This window comes from Alosa pseudoharengus, unplaced genomic scaffold (genome assembly GCF_046254945.1).
Source record: "Alosa pseudoharengus isolate Yale_2024_CS ecotype anadromous, Long Island Sound unplaced genomic scaffold, YU_APseudo_1.1 YU_APseudo_1.1_scf_14, whole genome shotgun sequence".
Classification (NCBI taxonomy): Eukaryota; Metazoa; Chordata; class Actinopteri; order Clupeiformes; family Clupeidae; genus Alosa; species Alosa pseudoharengus.
Genome location: NW_027468609.1, coordinates 40,319,764 through 40,335,674, shown reverse-complemented (window position 1 = coordinate 40,335,674; position 15,911 = coordinate 40,319,764). Strand labels below are relative to the sequence as shown.

The 15,911-nt window shown below is 40.3% G+C and overlaps 1 protein-coding gene across 6 annotated transcripts in view; it reads right to left on the bottom strand.

Annotated features, from left to right (window-relative positions):
• Positions 1-15,911, bottom strand: part of LOC143123479 (uncharacterized) — a 201,504-nt gene that overhangs the window by 168,089 nt on the left and 17,504 nt on the right. For 5 of the 6 annotated variants that reach the window (XM_076284928.1, XM_076284930.1, XM_076284931.1 and 2 more), the window contains exons 1-2: positions 10,497-10,586; positions 8,366-8,583 (exon numbers count right to left, since the gene is read on the bottom strand). In XM_076284928.1, the coding sequence (XP_076141043.1) occupies positions 8,366-8,577 (212 nt within the window). In that variant the 5' untranslated portion in view covers positions 8,578-8,583; positions 10,497-10,586. Of the gene's footprint in view, positions 1-8,365; positions 8,584-10,496; positions 10,587-15,911 lie in introns of those variants that run through there. The other variant, XM_076284929.1, reaches the window with a different exon arrangement.

Sequence of the window (15,911 nt, the reverse complement as noted above, 5' to 3'; positions counted from 1 at the left end):
CCCATAAACCTAACTGAATTGGCATCATGGCCATTCATCATGAAGGAATTTAAATTGACATGGGTTGCATATAACAGCTCTGCAGACTCATCTTAAAATGGATTCAATTCATTTTTCCTCATTAATCTACACACAGTACTCCAACATTCCACAAAAAACAGGTGTTTGGAGTGTTTTGTAAATTTATTAGGGCTGTCAATCGATTAAAAAAGGTAATCTAATTAATTACATACTCTGTGATTAATTAATCTAAATTAATCGCATATATAATTTTTGCTGTGAAAGTATTTTAAATATTTAAATTCAAATGAATCATTGAATAATCAGCATTAGTGACATTAAAGTTCAAAAACTCTTTTATTATTATTTTCACTGTTCAAATAATGGCCATAATAATCTATGATATGACCTAATATGCTGAGGAAATAAATTCAAAAGTGCTTCGGGAAGAAGTTTTTTTTTCACATAAAAGGCATTTCAGGCCACAGATATAACCTAGGGGACACAATGAAAATAAATTAACACTCTCCTCAATGTCAACACTTGCAGACATTGCAAAGGACTTTATTTTCAACACTTTATTTTTATCAACACCATCAGGCCGTTTTTTAAAAGTAAATGTTCCAATCAATGATCCAGGCAGCACGTTTTCTTCTCTCTCCTTCATTTTACAGTCTAATTTTTACTGACTAGAACGGCTCGGGGTCAAAGGTCATACGGAATCGATTAATCTGCACTAATTTTTTTAATCAGTTATTTTTTCTCAAATTAATTAATCGAAATTAATCAGTTATTTTGACACCCCTAAAATTTATAAAAAATAAAAGACAGTCTCAGTATTAAGACCCTTTATTATGACACTTGAGCTCTGGTGCATCCTACTTCTATCAATGGTCCTTGAGATGCTTCTACAACTTCCAGAGTCCACCTGTGCCTAAATTAATTCATTGGACATTATTAAGAGAGGCACATATCTCTTTATATAAGGTCTCACAGTTGATGGTGTCTGTCAGAGTGAAAGCCAAGCCACAAGGTCGAGATAATTGTCCGTAGACCTGCGAGACAGGGTTGTGTTAAGACACAGATCTGGGGAAGGATACAAGAAAATGTCTGCAGCAACTGAGTAATCTGGGACGAAGGGCCTTGGTCAGACAGGTAACCAAGGACCCAATGGTAACTATGAATGAGATCCAGAGTTCCTTTGAGAGGATGAGAGAAGCGTAAAGAAGGACAATATTTTTTTCAGTAGATGATATTTTGATAGGTTGATCGGAGGATATGGCATTTTATATTGGTGTAAAAAAGTAAATTTCAGAAAAAAAATGCAGATACTGCACTTTGGCTTTCTGCTGATTGCCTCCACTTTGTTTGTAAAAAATGAGGCAAGGGTATCGCCAGTAAGGCTGGACGGAGGAGGAGGCGGCTGAGGGTTGAGGAAATTGACATGACGTCTCCATCTTTCCTGTCAGCTACTATTAGGGATGGCGAAAATAAAAAAAATTCTTGACCGACCACCGAGCCTCATTAGCCGGTTGAAACCAGTTAACCGATTAGTTTAAAATATGCTACGCTATTTGAAATAACAGCCATTTCGAACCGTGCCTGCAATTTCGCAACTCTGTCGCATCTCTCTCTGCCGCTCTGCCTCCCGCTCACACACACACTGCCCCAGCACCGCCCTTCCACTCACGTCACTTTTTTTAAAATCCCCTACAGCGTGAAACACGAGTGCCGCAAACGCGGCACCGAGGAGCTTGTATGTAATCGGAGGACAAATGGCTCCTTAGTTTCGAAATGGTTTGGGTACAAGGCGATCGCGTTGAAAATAAAGGCATTTGTCTAGCGTTACAAGCTCAGTTGAAACATTGCCGCGGCTCATTTAAGAAAATGACAGCTCCGAAGAGGTTTAGTTTGAGGTAGTGCTAACAGTAAAGAAAGATGATGATCATCATCATCACCTTATCTGTTACCACTGATGATCCTTCCTGAAATGTAGGCTAGATGTAATGTATTTCCAAAAATTTTGCCTAAAAATCTAGCGGAAACACTGGGAATCCGAGCATGGGGACAGCAATAGGCAATGGTAGGGCAATCATAGGGATGGGATTTCCCTAGTTCCCGAGTTTTTCCACTCCCTGGTTGGGTTTTAGAGTTTTAAACATGTACCACCGAAGGGCTTTAGCCGTTTGAAAACCATGTTTTGAGGAGCTGACACACAAATTTCTCACCTCTAGCTAACACGTCTGGAGATGGATGACCTACTACAAGCCTACAAAGTGTGTTAATGACATCACCATGACTTGATTGACTTGAAACAGGTCCACCGACTCTATACACGATGTGATTGGCCTGACTGAAGTTTGGTTTTTCCACCTCGCAAGCCAACAGAGAGTTGCTAGACTACCCTGGCTGCAAATTACATTTGCTGGCGCTAGGGTGCGTCAAGATTTCTAGGCTGAGATGTATCTTTTGTCGACGATCTCCATCTTGAATTTAGTCACGATACGTCGAGCGACGAGTACGAATGAACAGGTATGATAAGGGATCAGATTCCAAAAATAATACTGGAAGCAACTGGAATCCATGCATTTCCACGGAATTGGGGCTTTGGGGACTCTTTCATTAATTGGGTTAAACTATTATACACCTCACCGACAGCAGGGTTTCCCGCAGCACTTTGCAGTCAAGGCGGCCGCCTTGGCAAAACACGCCTACCACTGTGTTACTCTGTCCTATTTTCTCCCTTTCATTCCAAACCGTGACCAACGCCAGTCTCCCTTCTCCGCAGAAAGCATTAAAAAAATAACAAACGTGCCATGAGTCGACAAATAATCAGTTTTTATAATCTTTACATAGGTGATATGCCTCCGAATCAGAGCTAGTGAGCGGAGCTGAGCGGTGCAAATATCCCGCTCCTCGCTCAGGTGGCTGTTTATAGGCCGCTCCTCCGCTCAAATTACGTCAGGTAGGGCTGGGACAACGCGCCGACGTAATCGATGACGTTGACGCAAAAAATACATCAACGCAAAATATACGCGTCGATTTGTCAAGCATAAAGTGTGCCGCTAAATATTTTTAATTTTACACCTTCAATGTTCCCATACGTTGACTTATCTGTGGCTGGGCGGCACGAAATCAAAATCGGCCACCACACATTGATGTTCTATGTTGTACTATTTAAATTAAAGATAAGATAAAATCCTTTCATTGAGCTGTACTGCGCTTTTTACGCACACAGCCTTTCCTTGCCCCGCCCGCTCTCTCTCATAACGAGCCCGCTGCCCCTCCTCTGCATGTGCATTTAACAAAATATTCACGATTGTTGAAGGATTGCTGTTGCCATATAGAAGCATTGCATAGAACACGGCGGGCTAAATTGGTATTAAATCCGCTTAGCATCGTGACCATGCTGCGCAAATTTGTTCAAAACTGCTGCATTAAAGTTAAGTCTGCTAAGGTCTTATCACAACATAGTACATTGAGGAGACTGAACTAAGTTAAGTTATGCAATCAAGCAGTATCTTAAAGCTAACGTTAGAATACTGTTTGGATGTCAAGTTTAGCATGCTTACTTACAGTTGCTTGTCAATTTCGTTACTCATACAGGGCTCATTTTATTGACTCTGACACTGAATGTTTGCAAAATCCCGATGTAAATGGAAAAGTGTTTTCCAAGACTCAAAAGTGCTTGTCCCAAGGAGAAGTAGGTTACGAACCGTTATTTGAACTAACTACGTTATGAATTGCATCCACACATCAGCAGCCTTTTAACTGCGTTAATGTTAATTGCAAGGATTCCCTCACGAACATCTTAAAGTGACAGGCACTCAATTAGACCTATACACTACTGAACTTTATTGAATGCTACCTCTGACTAAGAATGCATTACTTTGCACTTGTATAGTCTTTTATTTTGAAATCTTAAGAGCAATAAACATATATTGCAATGTTAAAGAATATGTTTTTTCATTCAGATATGTAAATCAACATGTATAACATGTATTAGTCAATTAATGTGGAGATAATCGATAATCGAATCGAAATCGAATCGGACTGAAAAAATGAATCGTTAGATTAATCGATGCATCGAAAAAAATCATCGCTAGATTATTCGTTTAAAAAATAATCGTTTATCCCAGCCCTAACGTCAGGTCGCTTCGCTCAATTTGCTCCCTGCTCCACTGATAAATCATCCTGCTCCAGTGAAATCACTCCATGCTCGCTCCAATTTAAAAGAGGGAGAAATAATCTACAAGCCGAATTGTCACCTTAAACAGAAAAGTTAAATCCCAAAGAACTAAGAGCAACGGAAATATATTTCACTCAGAACATTTTTTTTAAAAGACAGTGCAACACCGATAGTGCAACAACAAACAAGCTTGGCAACGTTAATACACATAAGCCTAAAATACAATTGCCTAAAGAATAGGCTACAGGCTAAGCATCCACGTTTTACTTTAGCCTTCTACCTGATATGAAGCATATTCAAATTGCTCACGTTTTTATTTGCTTTCCATAGCACATTCTCATGTTTCCGGGAAACGGGTCATCTTAGATTCTAAAATGAATCTTTACTCATTGAAACTGTATCACCACATGGTTATTCTTGCTCTACATTGTTAGTATCTAGTTGTTTTGCATGACTTATCAGTTTCCTATCTAACAGTAGCGTAGCCAGAAATGTTCAAATGGGTGGGCACAGAAAAAACGGGTGGGCAAAGCGAATTTGATTGAACACAAGAGAGGCCTAGATGAGATACACCATACAAGCATTAATCATAGGCATGATATATTTATGACATAAAAGAGGAATTTATTGAACGCATTATAGGCATGTTACATTACTGACATGAAAAGTGGAACTTATTGAACGAAAATGACAAATTACGCAGTCGGCTAAACATTTTAAACTTGTGCAAAACTGATGAACCCAGCATCGGTGCGTCGCATAAATTAACTTGCAACAACTTAACTCACATAAACTTGCCCATTGGACAATCCTACCACAAAACCTTTCCATAGGCCTGCAAATTTATGACATAAAAAGTGGAATATGAACGCATTTCACCACACCTGACAATTAAACGGAGCTGTGGCTGTTCGCGATTTGACTGATTCTTGAGCTCTCAGCGCAGTGTTGACTTGCGCGTCTTTTTAAGATGGTGAGTGTAAACGAAGGAAAGCCCTCTAATCAGACGGGCAAGACTGACAAGTAGACGGGCCTATGTCCCGCCCATGGCTACGCTTATGCTTTCTAAATTATTTAGCTAACTCCATCCCCATCAACGAACTTAGGCTATATGGCCAATAATCATAATCCATGAAATGATGGCAGATCTGGATAGCCAAGACTCTGCTGAAAAAGACAATATCTAATATGTGTGTGTGGCACTTACAATGACCAGAATAAATCCTTATGAATAAAGGTAGTGAAAATGCCCTAAAAACAGCTTAGGGTTCTAAGGGTTAAAGGTGCGATTTGTAGGATTGTTACCGAACGTTCTGCAGGCCAAAATCAAAACACTGGTGAACGTTCTCAAGACTACCAGACGCGAGCCTCTTCTGGGTTGCCAGATGTAATGAAGACTTAGCTAACGTTAGTTGACCCTCAGCTGCTTTAACGTTTCTCCAACCATAACCCAGCTACACATTACGGAAACAGTGAAAACAAAAAATACCTCTCTAACCAACGTAACATATTTAGCTGAAGTTAGCGATGCAGATGAAGTTAAGCCTAGGCTACCTGTAGTGGAGAAATATGGCCAGCTCTGCGTCAGACTTGATATTCTTCGTTTGACGAAGACGTCACCATCTCAGGAAGCTCCTCCGATGTCCACCTGGTTAATTTGTTTCTTTGGAAATTTGCCTGCCTCTCGTAGGCTAGGCGTTCATGACTACAACTGACAGCTGTTGACAGTTGGCCTTTGCTAATTTGGCAACCCAAATAGGAGGACGCGCTAGCCCATTATTAATATGCTATTCTAGAATTAATCGTTCAAAACATAAACGAAAATTCCAAGAGATTCCGCCCCGTAACTCTTTTTTTTTCATGGCTTTTACGGGTTAGAGTAATGTTGTCAAATAAGCCATTACTTCAATTTATCGTGTTTCCTTACTCTCTGACAACATATGGTGATCATTTTTGGAATGGTTACAGTTTATTTTCCATTATTTCCTACATACTGGACCTTTAAAGCCAAGGAGGATGGCTTGTAGCGATGCTAGTTGTCAGCTCTACCATAAGTAGTGACTGATCACATTTGCACATTTTGTTGTTTTGCACTTTCTTTTCCAGTTCTATAGTTTGCAATAGTCTTTGTTAAAATTGCACAAATTACACAAATATTTAGAAATATTTCTATGCTGTTGTATAGTTTGTTTGTTGTTATTACTTTGTTAACTGTTATTTTGAGAAGCTGGTTATTAATATGTAGTGTTTAATAAATAACTGTACAATGTACAATGTAAATGTACAGAGTCTGTAGTGTATCGCACAAACAAGTCGCCAGCACCCACATCCCCCCACCCCCACCGGTCAGACAGACACCATAACCCCCCCACCCCGGTCGGACGGCAACCGATACCAGACCCCCCCTCGATATATATATATCGGATATTGATATATATCGGAATACTCGATAAATTGGTATAAATCATCTGTTCTCCCATTACAACCCAAAAGTTGGGATACAGCAGCCACCACACTACCTATACCCCTATGCTGTGACCACATCACCTACTTGGGTATAAGAGTTTCCCTCTGGCTGTCAGATCTATTTACATTAAACATTCCCCTCCCCCCCCCCCCCACAGTAAGAAATACTGTTCTTATTTGGTATCAAGCTGCTGCATGTCAAGAGTGGGGCAAAACCTAAATTTGTCCCTTTTTATATGTGAATAAATATATATGTGAATAACTGAAACTGAATCTGAATGTAATATTTCCAATTATCATTACATTCATCTGATGGGTCCCCCAGGAAAGGCATAAACAGAAACAGGCTGATGACACACAGAAACAATGTTTCCTCTACATTTATTTCAGCATGGTGGCCCCCCACGGTTTAATTAATACCGCCACGGTATCAGAATCAGGGCAGACGCACATTTGCTTTTTAAATAATCCTGCGACATATCCTCCCCTGCTGGCTGCCGCTCACTTTGCAATTTAACAATAAGTAGCCTAGCCTAAAACTAGTCAGAGGTTATTATGGCCCGTCCAGTTTCAGTTCACATATTATATATTGTATTGATGTAGCCTATTTAAAGCATTAACTTTCTTCTCAGTGTTTCCTCTTCATTTAGCGGTGCCACTGCTTCAGAATTAGGGGAGACGCAAAATATTGTCCGGAAGCATAGTAGGCTAAATGCCCTCCGCTGGCTGCTGAAAATTGCAGTTTAAGAAAAAACAGCAATGCTAATCCGAGGTACCTGTTTAGTTTTATTCCATAAATATATTGTTTTATAGACGTAGTGGCATACGCTATCAAGAGCTTCCATGTGCTACGCATGTTTGTCAACATCGCAAAAACTACAATTTTCGCACAACTTGGTGGAAAGGTGTAGCACAGGCCAAGGAAAACCCATTAATTTCTGTAGCTGATCGTATAAAGTATTTCCCATATCGTAGTCTATAGGCCTAAGCTCGCTCGCAACAACAGCAAAAATGAAACTGGAGAGGATGTCTCGGCGAAGACACCGTTGTTACATTAGATGCACACTCACTCAATCGCGAATCGACGCAGTAAAAAAGCAACGACTGCTGGTAGTAACGAAGGTAAATTGCAAAACATTTTGTATGCACTTGCGGTGATGGCCTAGTAGGCCTAATGTGAATCGCGGAATATAAAGTAAAGGAGATTTGCACCAAATAAAGGCAGTGTTTTGGGTTGTGTTTTTACAACGTGTTGGCACAAAACTTAATTTCTGTCATAAACGAAGTAAGCTAAGCGTTTCTCCATTGTCAACATGAACTACCGGTTCAAGCGACAATGTGGTTTAATGCATGGGTTAACTTGACGTGAGTCAGACAGAAGATGCGCCTGTCTTAGTTTCTGAATCCTGTCCCTCTCAAGTCACGTTAGGCTAAATGTTGTGATTAGCAACTAGAATTAAAAAAAACATACCGGGAGTGACTCCCGACCAGTTTTTTTCATACTAACCTTTGTTTTGCCGCCACTGTTAAAAAAAAATCTAGCGGAAACACTGCAGAAAGGTACCATCAATGCAATTGTGGAATTAGTACCAAGTACCAGAGTTTTGAAGTAATTTTAACTGAATTTATGATGTACACAGCACATGACATGACCTAGGAACCTTCACACATCATTTAATCAAATTGTTATTTTCAAATGCATTGACTCACTGGCAAGAGGCAGCTGTCTCAGGCTTCTCTGTGTAACTCTTGCCTGCTTCAGTAAACAAAGGCTGTTCTGGTGCTGTTTCAGTCAGTTCTAAGCTCACAGATGACAGTGAAGAAAAGTCTTGATTCTTCTGGGATGTGTCCTGAGAAGTAGTTGTCGATCGGTTTCCAGGCCGCACATTAGGCCGTACACTGATCCTGGATCTGCGAATCATTGTAATCTACAGGGTGGGGAAATAACTTCAATCAGCAAAATGATTATTGGTCTTCTTTACAAAGAAAAACATTTAAAGGTACCAGCAATCGTGCTTCACTTTTCCGTACTTCACAAGTTCATGAAATTTGACATGCAATATCACTTCCACATTTCTTGAAATTTTGTCAATGGGGGCCACTGCAAGTCATAAATTTCATATCTCAGGAAAGGATTAAAGAGCAAATGTCAGATTAATCTTTAATTAGTCTAATGTTATTTACAGTGTAGAAAAATCAGTGAAGACATACACATTTTTGCATTATTACTCTAAATGCACTACGAAAATATTTACAACCATTTCTATGACAACATTTACAGCTAGCATTTCAAAAGACAAATGAGTGATGAGATTAGTCTGTTAATTTAGGTAGTTTATTTACTTTAATTTAATTTCTGCAGAAGTTTGAGCGGTAATTTTACCTCCAGAGGGGCAAACAAGATGTGAACTGATCTTGTCATTTCACCATTCACACTAGTCACATGACATCGATACATTACATTACATTACATTTGGCTGACACATTTTAACCAAAGCAACTAACAACGTGGTAAACAGTTTAAGTCTTAAAGCAATTCTCTCAACAATTCTAGGACCATTTAAAAAAGGTAGAGTACAGTAAGAATAAGTGCATCAGTGATTGCTGATTTTAAACAGTTGAGTGTCAGTTCAAGACAGGTAGTTAGTGCTAGGATCAGCAAGACTGGTTGTAAGTAGTGCTATGAGAGGAGATGTTCTCTGAAGAGCTTGGTCTTCAGGAGTTTTTTGAAAATGGAGAGGAATGTCCCTGCCCTTGTAGGAACTGGCAGTGCATTCCACCAAAGAGGGACAACAGATTAGAAAAGTTTGGATTGGCCTGAGCGTACCGGTGGCAGAGCTAAACGTTGTTCATCTGAGGAGCGCAACAGTCTGGAGGTAGCGTATGTCTGTATAAGGGCATTGAAGTAGGAGGGAGCAGAACCGGAAACTACTTTGTAGGCAAGCGTTAGAGCCTTGAATTTGATGCGGGCCACCATAGGTAGCCATGTGTAGGCAGCGGGGTAACATGTGCCTTTTTAGGTTGGTTGTAGACCAGGCACGCCGCAGCGTTCTGGATCATCTGAAGGGGTTTCACTGTGCAGGCTGGAAGACCTGTCAGGAGGCCGTTGCAGTAGTCAAGTCGTGAGATGACTATTGCCTGAACCAGGAGTTGGGTAGCATCTGCATATGATACATTTTAATCAAGACAACCTGGTTTGTTAGTGTAATTCCTTTCCCAAATGCAACAGAAACACTTCAGGGGGGAAAATGAAGTCACTGTGACCGATATGGGATTAAAGACACAGTTCGATCAAACTGATTCGTTCGCGACCGACCCATCTCTACACGGGAGGGAGGGAGGGAGAGGGAGTAGAAAGCTGGCTCTCTGTTTTGTTTGTACGTCAACAGAAGTGACGTTACCCAACATCGTTTAGAGCACCTTTAATCAAAATGTGAAGGGTCTCCTGTTTTAAAATGGAGCCCAGCCCTGACAAAATGCATTACTATTCACGGACAAATTCTGGATGCTTAAGAATAATATCGGCAGTCTCACAACACTTTTTGATCAAACCGGCAAGGCTAGGTAAGGATTATCCTGCAATGTTCTGCTAGTTTACCTGTGTCGACAAGACAGGTACACTGTCTAATATTAGGATTAATAGACACCTTCTTGTTGTCTGGATAAGACAATCCAATAGAAGCTAGAGTAAGTTAAAAATTAAACCGACAATAATGAATAAGTTAGCACGCTAGTAGCTAGGTTCAAAATAGGTTGCGAGGTATTACAAGATCATTCTGGGTCAATCCATTCGTCGATGCAGATACTACTAAGAATAACAATAATAGGAACGTCAACTCACCCTAGTATTGGCAAATAATAATAGTTACAATAAAGATGAGCTCGTGTCCACACGCCAACCCGATATCCTGTGAGTTAAACTCGTGTAAATAGAATAGTTCCGTTAGCGACAATAAGACTTCCGGTCAGTAAAAAATCCGCCAAAATAAAAGTAAAATGTCTTACTGCTGTCATCAGAGACTTTCTAATGAGACACAGCACTCAAAAACACCTCTTCCATAAAAATGCATGGGGTTAGTTTGTAACATACATATCCTGTCCCTTCTGTGGAAAAAAGTAGACAGGCTTGTTCGAGATTAACTTTATTTATTTTTCTTTTCTTAATTGATGTTATCAAAGAGTAGGGGAGAGCGGGGTTAGATGCAAAGTCCTTTTAGGCAAGTCCCTCCACTCGGCGGCCATATACCAACGTTTTATGGGCACTCATCGGGCACAGTCTTTGGGTCGAACTGCGCGTGCGCAAGGCTTCACGACACCAATCTTGCTCCAGCAGCGAGTTCACAACACATGATTGGCACGATGTCTTCACAACACACCATATGATTGGCTCAATGTATTCACATCACACCAAATGATTGGCTCAATGTATTCACATGTCGACGTTTTACCGAGGAAGGGGTGGGATATGTGTAGACAACGGCCATATTGGCGTGACAAACTAGCCCCATGCATTTCTATGGAGTATTTTTTGAGTGCTGTGTCTCCTCATTAGAAAGTCTCTGGTTAGATGTCACACGGGTAAGTTGTCACATGTGTTAGATCTCAGCCACTCAAGGGCACTGGTCAAAACCTGAAATGAAATGATCAGAATTAGTGTCAGAGGTCATCTATGTTGGAATTTAAAATGAAAGATTACCTTGATGTGAGACAACTGTTAACTGTTTTTCATGTTTAAAAGTAAATTTTGAGACATTCAGTCTTTTTCTTCTAACTCATTACACAATGGGTTGACAATAAAATAATTAGTACCATTTAAAAGTATAGAGAGAGAGCTACAATTCAGTTACCTTTCATAGCTACGCTAAAACATGTGGCTGCTGGCCATCAAAAGAGCTAGCAGCTAGCAATGTCAGTTGGGGTTGGTTGTCACATTTTTTGTGGGGTTGGTTGTCACATGTTGGCCTATGGACTCTTCAGTATTTCATTATATCATCATTACCTTGGTTTCAATAGGGATTTACTCTAAATAGTCTAAAAACCAACTTAAATCATAAAATACTAATGAAAAGAACATACTTGATGTTTCCTGTTCATGTTCGCATATGATGTATGTAGTTTTGCATTTCAATGAAATTAAACTTTTTACATTTTTTTAAGAATGTACCCATTTTTCATTTTTATCCCATTGGAATAACATTGGGACAACTAACCCCATAGCTTGTGACAACCTACCCCGTGATGGGGATGGTTGTCACATTTGCGCAAGGTGCATTTGACAGCCCACATCCTTCTAACTGACTGGATTCAAGCAGATCAAGGTCCCTCCATTTGTACCTGACACATGAGGCTTCCTTTGTGTCCTGAAAGGAAATTTGTGCAGGACACGGTTTTTGTGGAAACTAATTTTAAGTAAAAAGTGTGACATCTAACCCCGCTCTCCCCTACTTAACTCATAGTCATATAACAATTTGTACATATTTCCATTTACGTTACATTTCCATATGTCGACTGATCCAATAACAGCTCACGTCAGGCCATGGGCGGACTGGCCATCTGTTATACCGGGCATTTTCCAGGTGGGCCGACGCATCTTTTGGGCCGATAGAATAGGCTATAGGATATAATTGAATCATTTTGGCCAACGATCGGCCCAAAGGAAGGACAATCAGCGGCCCACTGGTTACATTTCCATATGTCGACTGATCCAATAACAGCTCACGTCAGGCCCACCCCTTGCATTTTGGCCCAGAGCCAGGATTTTGTGAGCCATCAGAAGTTAGTCGGTGTTTGCCACCTGCGTGAAGCTGGCCCCCCATGTTATTCAAAAATGATTAAAAACACTGCTATTCGTTTGTGCTACGTTTGTGCCGTAAAAATGATCGTTTGTGCTGTTAAGGGTTTTAAGTAATTAAACTTTACATTTTCTGGCCAGTGACGTCACTCAGCCCCCCATACTTTTTCAAATTTCCCCAAAATAGTCTCAATCGTTTGTGCTATGTTTGTGCTCATTTGTGCCGTTAAAAGTAACATTTGTGCTACTATGTTTTTAAAGATATTCCACGTTATTTGTTACACGTGTGACGTCATCCAGCCCCCCATCAATGTCCAAAACTCACCAAAATGGTCTCAATCGTTTGTGCTATGTTTGTGCTGATTTGTGCCATTAAAAATAACGGTAACACTTTATTTTAAGGTTCACATGTTAGCCACCAATACATACCTAATTAATACCTGTATTAGTGACTTGTAAGGCATGTGTTAGGCAACATTAACCATTTGTTAGGTGTGTATTCACAACTTTCTTTTTCATGACGAATTAGGCCTTTATTATTGATATAATCTTAATAATGACCTTGTAAGCCTTGATCTCTACATACTAATTAGTAGTAAGTACCGAAATAGAATATGCATAACCTACTTGTATACTGTCTGAATAAATCCCAAATAGTAGGAGAACAGTTGTAGAATAAGCAAGTGTATGGCTCAACCTCATTGCTGCATTTCACTGCCCAGGTTGCTGTGTGAAATAGAACTTAATAACTGGGAGATTGGCTCCCATTCTAAAGTGGAAACTGGTTCCTTGACAGCAAGCACATTATCATCAGTAATACCTCTGCAGAACACATGCCTTACAAGTCACTAATACAGGTATTAATTAGGTATGTATTGGTGGCTAACATGTGAACCTTAAAATAAAGTGTTACCAAAATAACATTTGTGCAGCTATGTTTTTTAAGTTAACACGCTTTGTTATATGTGTGACGTCATTCAGCCCCTCATCAGTGTCCAAATCTCCTCAAAACAGCCGCGATCATTTATGCTACGTGCGTGCTGATTTGTGCCATTTAAATAAACGTTTGCAGGGTAGGCTTCTATGTAAATTGTCCAGCGGCCTTGTCCAGCAGTTGTAGCTTATGCTTGACATCACCCAGCCCCTCCATCAATGGCCTATACCCAATTTGTACCCGTTTGTGCTGATTGCGCCGACATTTCTTACTATGTTCCTATGTTTAGCCTATTACACGTGATACCCAGCCCCATCAATGTATTTTCTGTAACTATATTTTTACATTACCAAGTTCTATCTGCTATGCGCATGACATCAGTGTCACACACACTGGCCAAATCGTCCCAAACAGTAGCCTACCAAATGTTTTTCCTGTTCACCCTGTTTCTTGGGTTTATAGCTGTTAGATTTTAATGGTTTTCTGTATGTCATTCTTTTGGTTCTTTGTTTAATACTGCAGAAACTGCGAGGATAGGATGTTTATTGTAAGCAGACAGAATGTTGTCACCTTACATTAGCCAAGAGTTTCCTAGTTCTTTGCTTCAGTTCATTACCTTGGCTTCACCTTGCAACACTGTGCTGTGCGTACAACAGGGTTACCAGAACTCTGTTGTTACATCCAGAATAAAGAACTATTCTTTCGCAAGCCAGCCTCAAGTTTTTACCTGCTCTTAACTACACTGGAATCTACTCGGTCAAATGTGTCTCCATTTGGGATTAAGGAGACAATTTTAATAGCATTCTTCAGTTGGTGTTTCCACCCAGTTGTACGTGAAATAAGGAAAAAACAAGATTCATCCTGAAGAGGAAAACAGCCTGTTTCAACGGTGAGTCGTTTTTAATTATTCACGCTACAAAAAAGAACAGAAATTTGCTGTTTTTGGGTTACAGTTTGACTAGAGTACCAGTGTGTTGAGCAAGAAAAAGTTTTGCCTGCAGCTGTCTAGAAGCCAACAGTCCTGCATGTTTTGTGTGTACATACAACTATTTTGACGTCGTAGGCCTATTTAAGCATTTTGAGCTTTGCATTCTGTATTTTTCATTTTGTGGATGTTTTGAGATAGATTTTTATCTCTTGGCTAATTTAGTAGTGGTGACTGACTAAATTAGAGGCTAACTGTAGCTTAAGGCTAAGTTAGAGTTTGTAGCTACTGTTTTATGTGTTTGTTAGTATTTCCCGCTGCGCTGTAAGACAGCGTTTCAAGTCTTATTCTGTAGTTCTATGGTGCAGGGTGTGAGGCTGCAACAAAGAATGACTGGGTTTGGTGTGGTGCATAGTTGAGGCTAGGCAGGCATATTGTTTCGCTGCGAGGCAGGAGAAATTTGATAGTGCACGGTTTTTATAGGCTTGTTAATATTTTGCGCTGGGCTGTAAGACTGCGTACAAGTCTTATCCTGAATGGATTTGGTGTGGCGTCAGCCGAGGCTGGACGGGCATATTGTACGCAGCAAGACAGGAGAAATTTAATAGTGCACGGGCTAACTATATCGGTCGCTAAGTTAGAGGCTATCATTAGGAATGTTCATTCTATGATAGAGTTTTGTAGTTACTGTTTTATCCACATAGTGTTTTCGGCGGAGTCTTTGATGCGCCTGATAATATTTCTCGCTGGGCTGTAACCTGCGTGCGCTTTACAGCACTAATCAGACAGGAGATTATTGATCAGGGCACAGCGTTTTGAATTGCCTGAGAGAATCAAGCGCAGTTTTCAGACTGGCCGAGAATGCAGCTCAGTTTGAAGTGTGAAATGTCATTTCTGTTATACGCGTCGCAAGTTGGGAAACACAATTTGTTTTAATGTTAACATCTAAGCAGTGATGCTTGAAGTAGGCTACGTAGCCTACCAGTAACATCTTGTTGGATATCTATCATTTCATTTTAACATCTAACTAACTAACACAATGTTCAGTAAAAGGAACAGGGCCTGTGCCAGTCAGATCCCTACAACTGAGAAAGGTGGGATGGCACCGCCCCAAGTTAGTGAAGATGAAATAATTACAACGGTGAGAGATTTTTTGAACGGTCATCTCAGGATGGAGGAGACCGAGAAAAGGATTGAAATGAAATATGGCATTGTGAATGATGATGATAATTTGTGACCTATGGCCGATTTGCAGCGAGCATGGGGGAAAATGCAACGTCTATCCGATAGAAATAAGCTGCCATTGTCTTTAGTCATCTTGAATCAAGCCATGCTTAGGCGCGAGGCTGCCGAGGAAAAGGAGGCGGCAGAAAGGGTTGATGCGCTCAAGAGAGAATTGTCTGAGCTTAAGGCTGAAATATCTGCTTTAGCAGAGAAGGAGAAGTCGCTAAAGGTGGAGAAGGCTCAGGATGAAATAAGGAGTGTCCAAAGTGTGAGATCTGAGCCGATGCCAACTTGTTTAAATGAGCAAATTCTGCCGGTTACAAACCACATCCAATCTGTTTGTGATGTTGAAGGCGAGGAAATGATCTTTAACAAGATACAA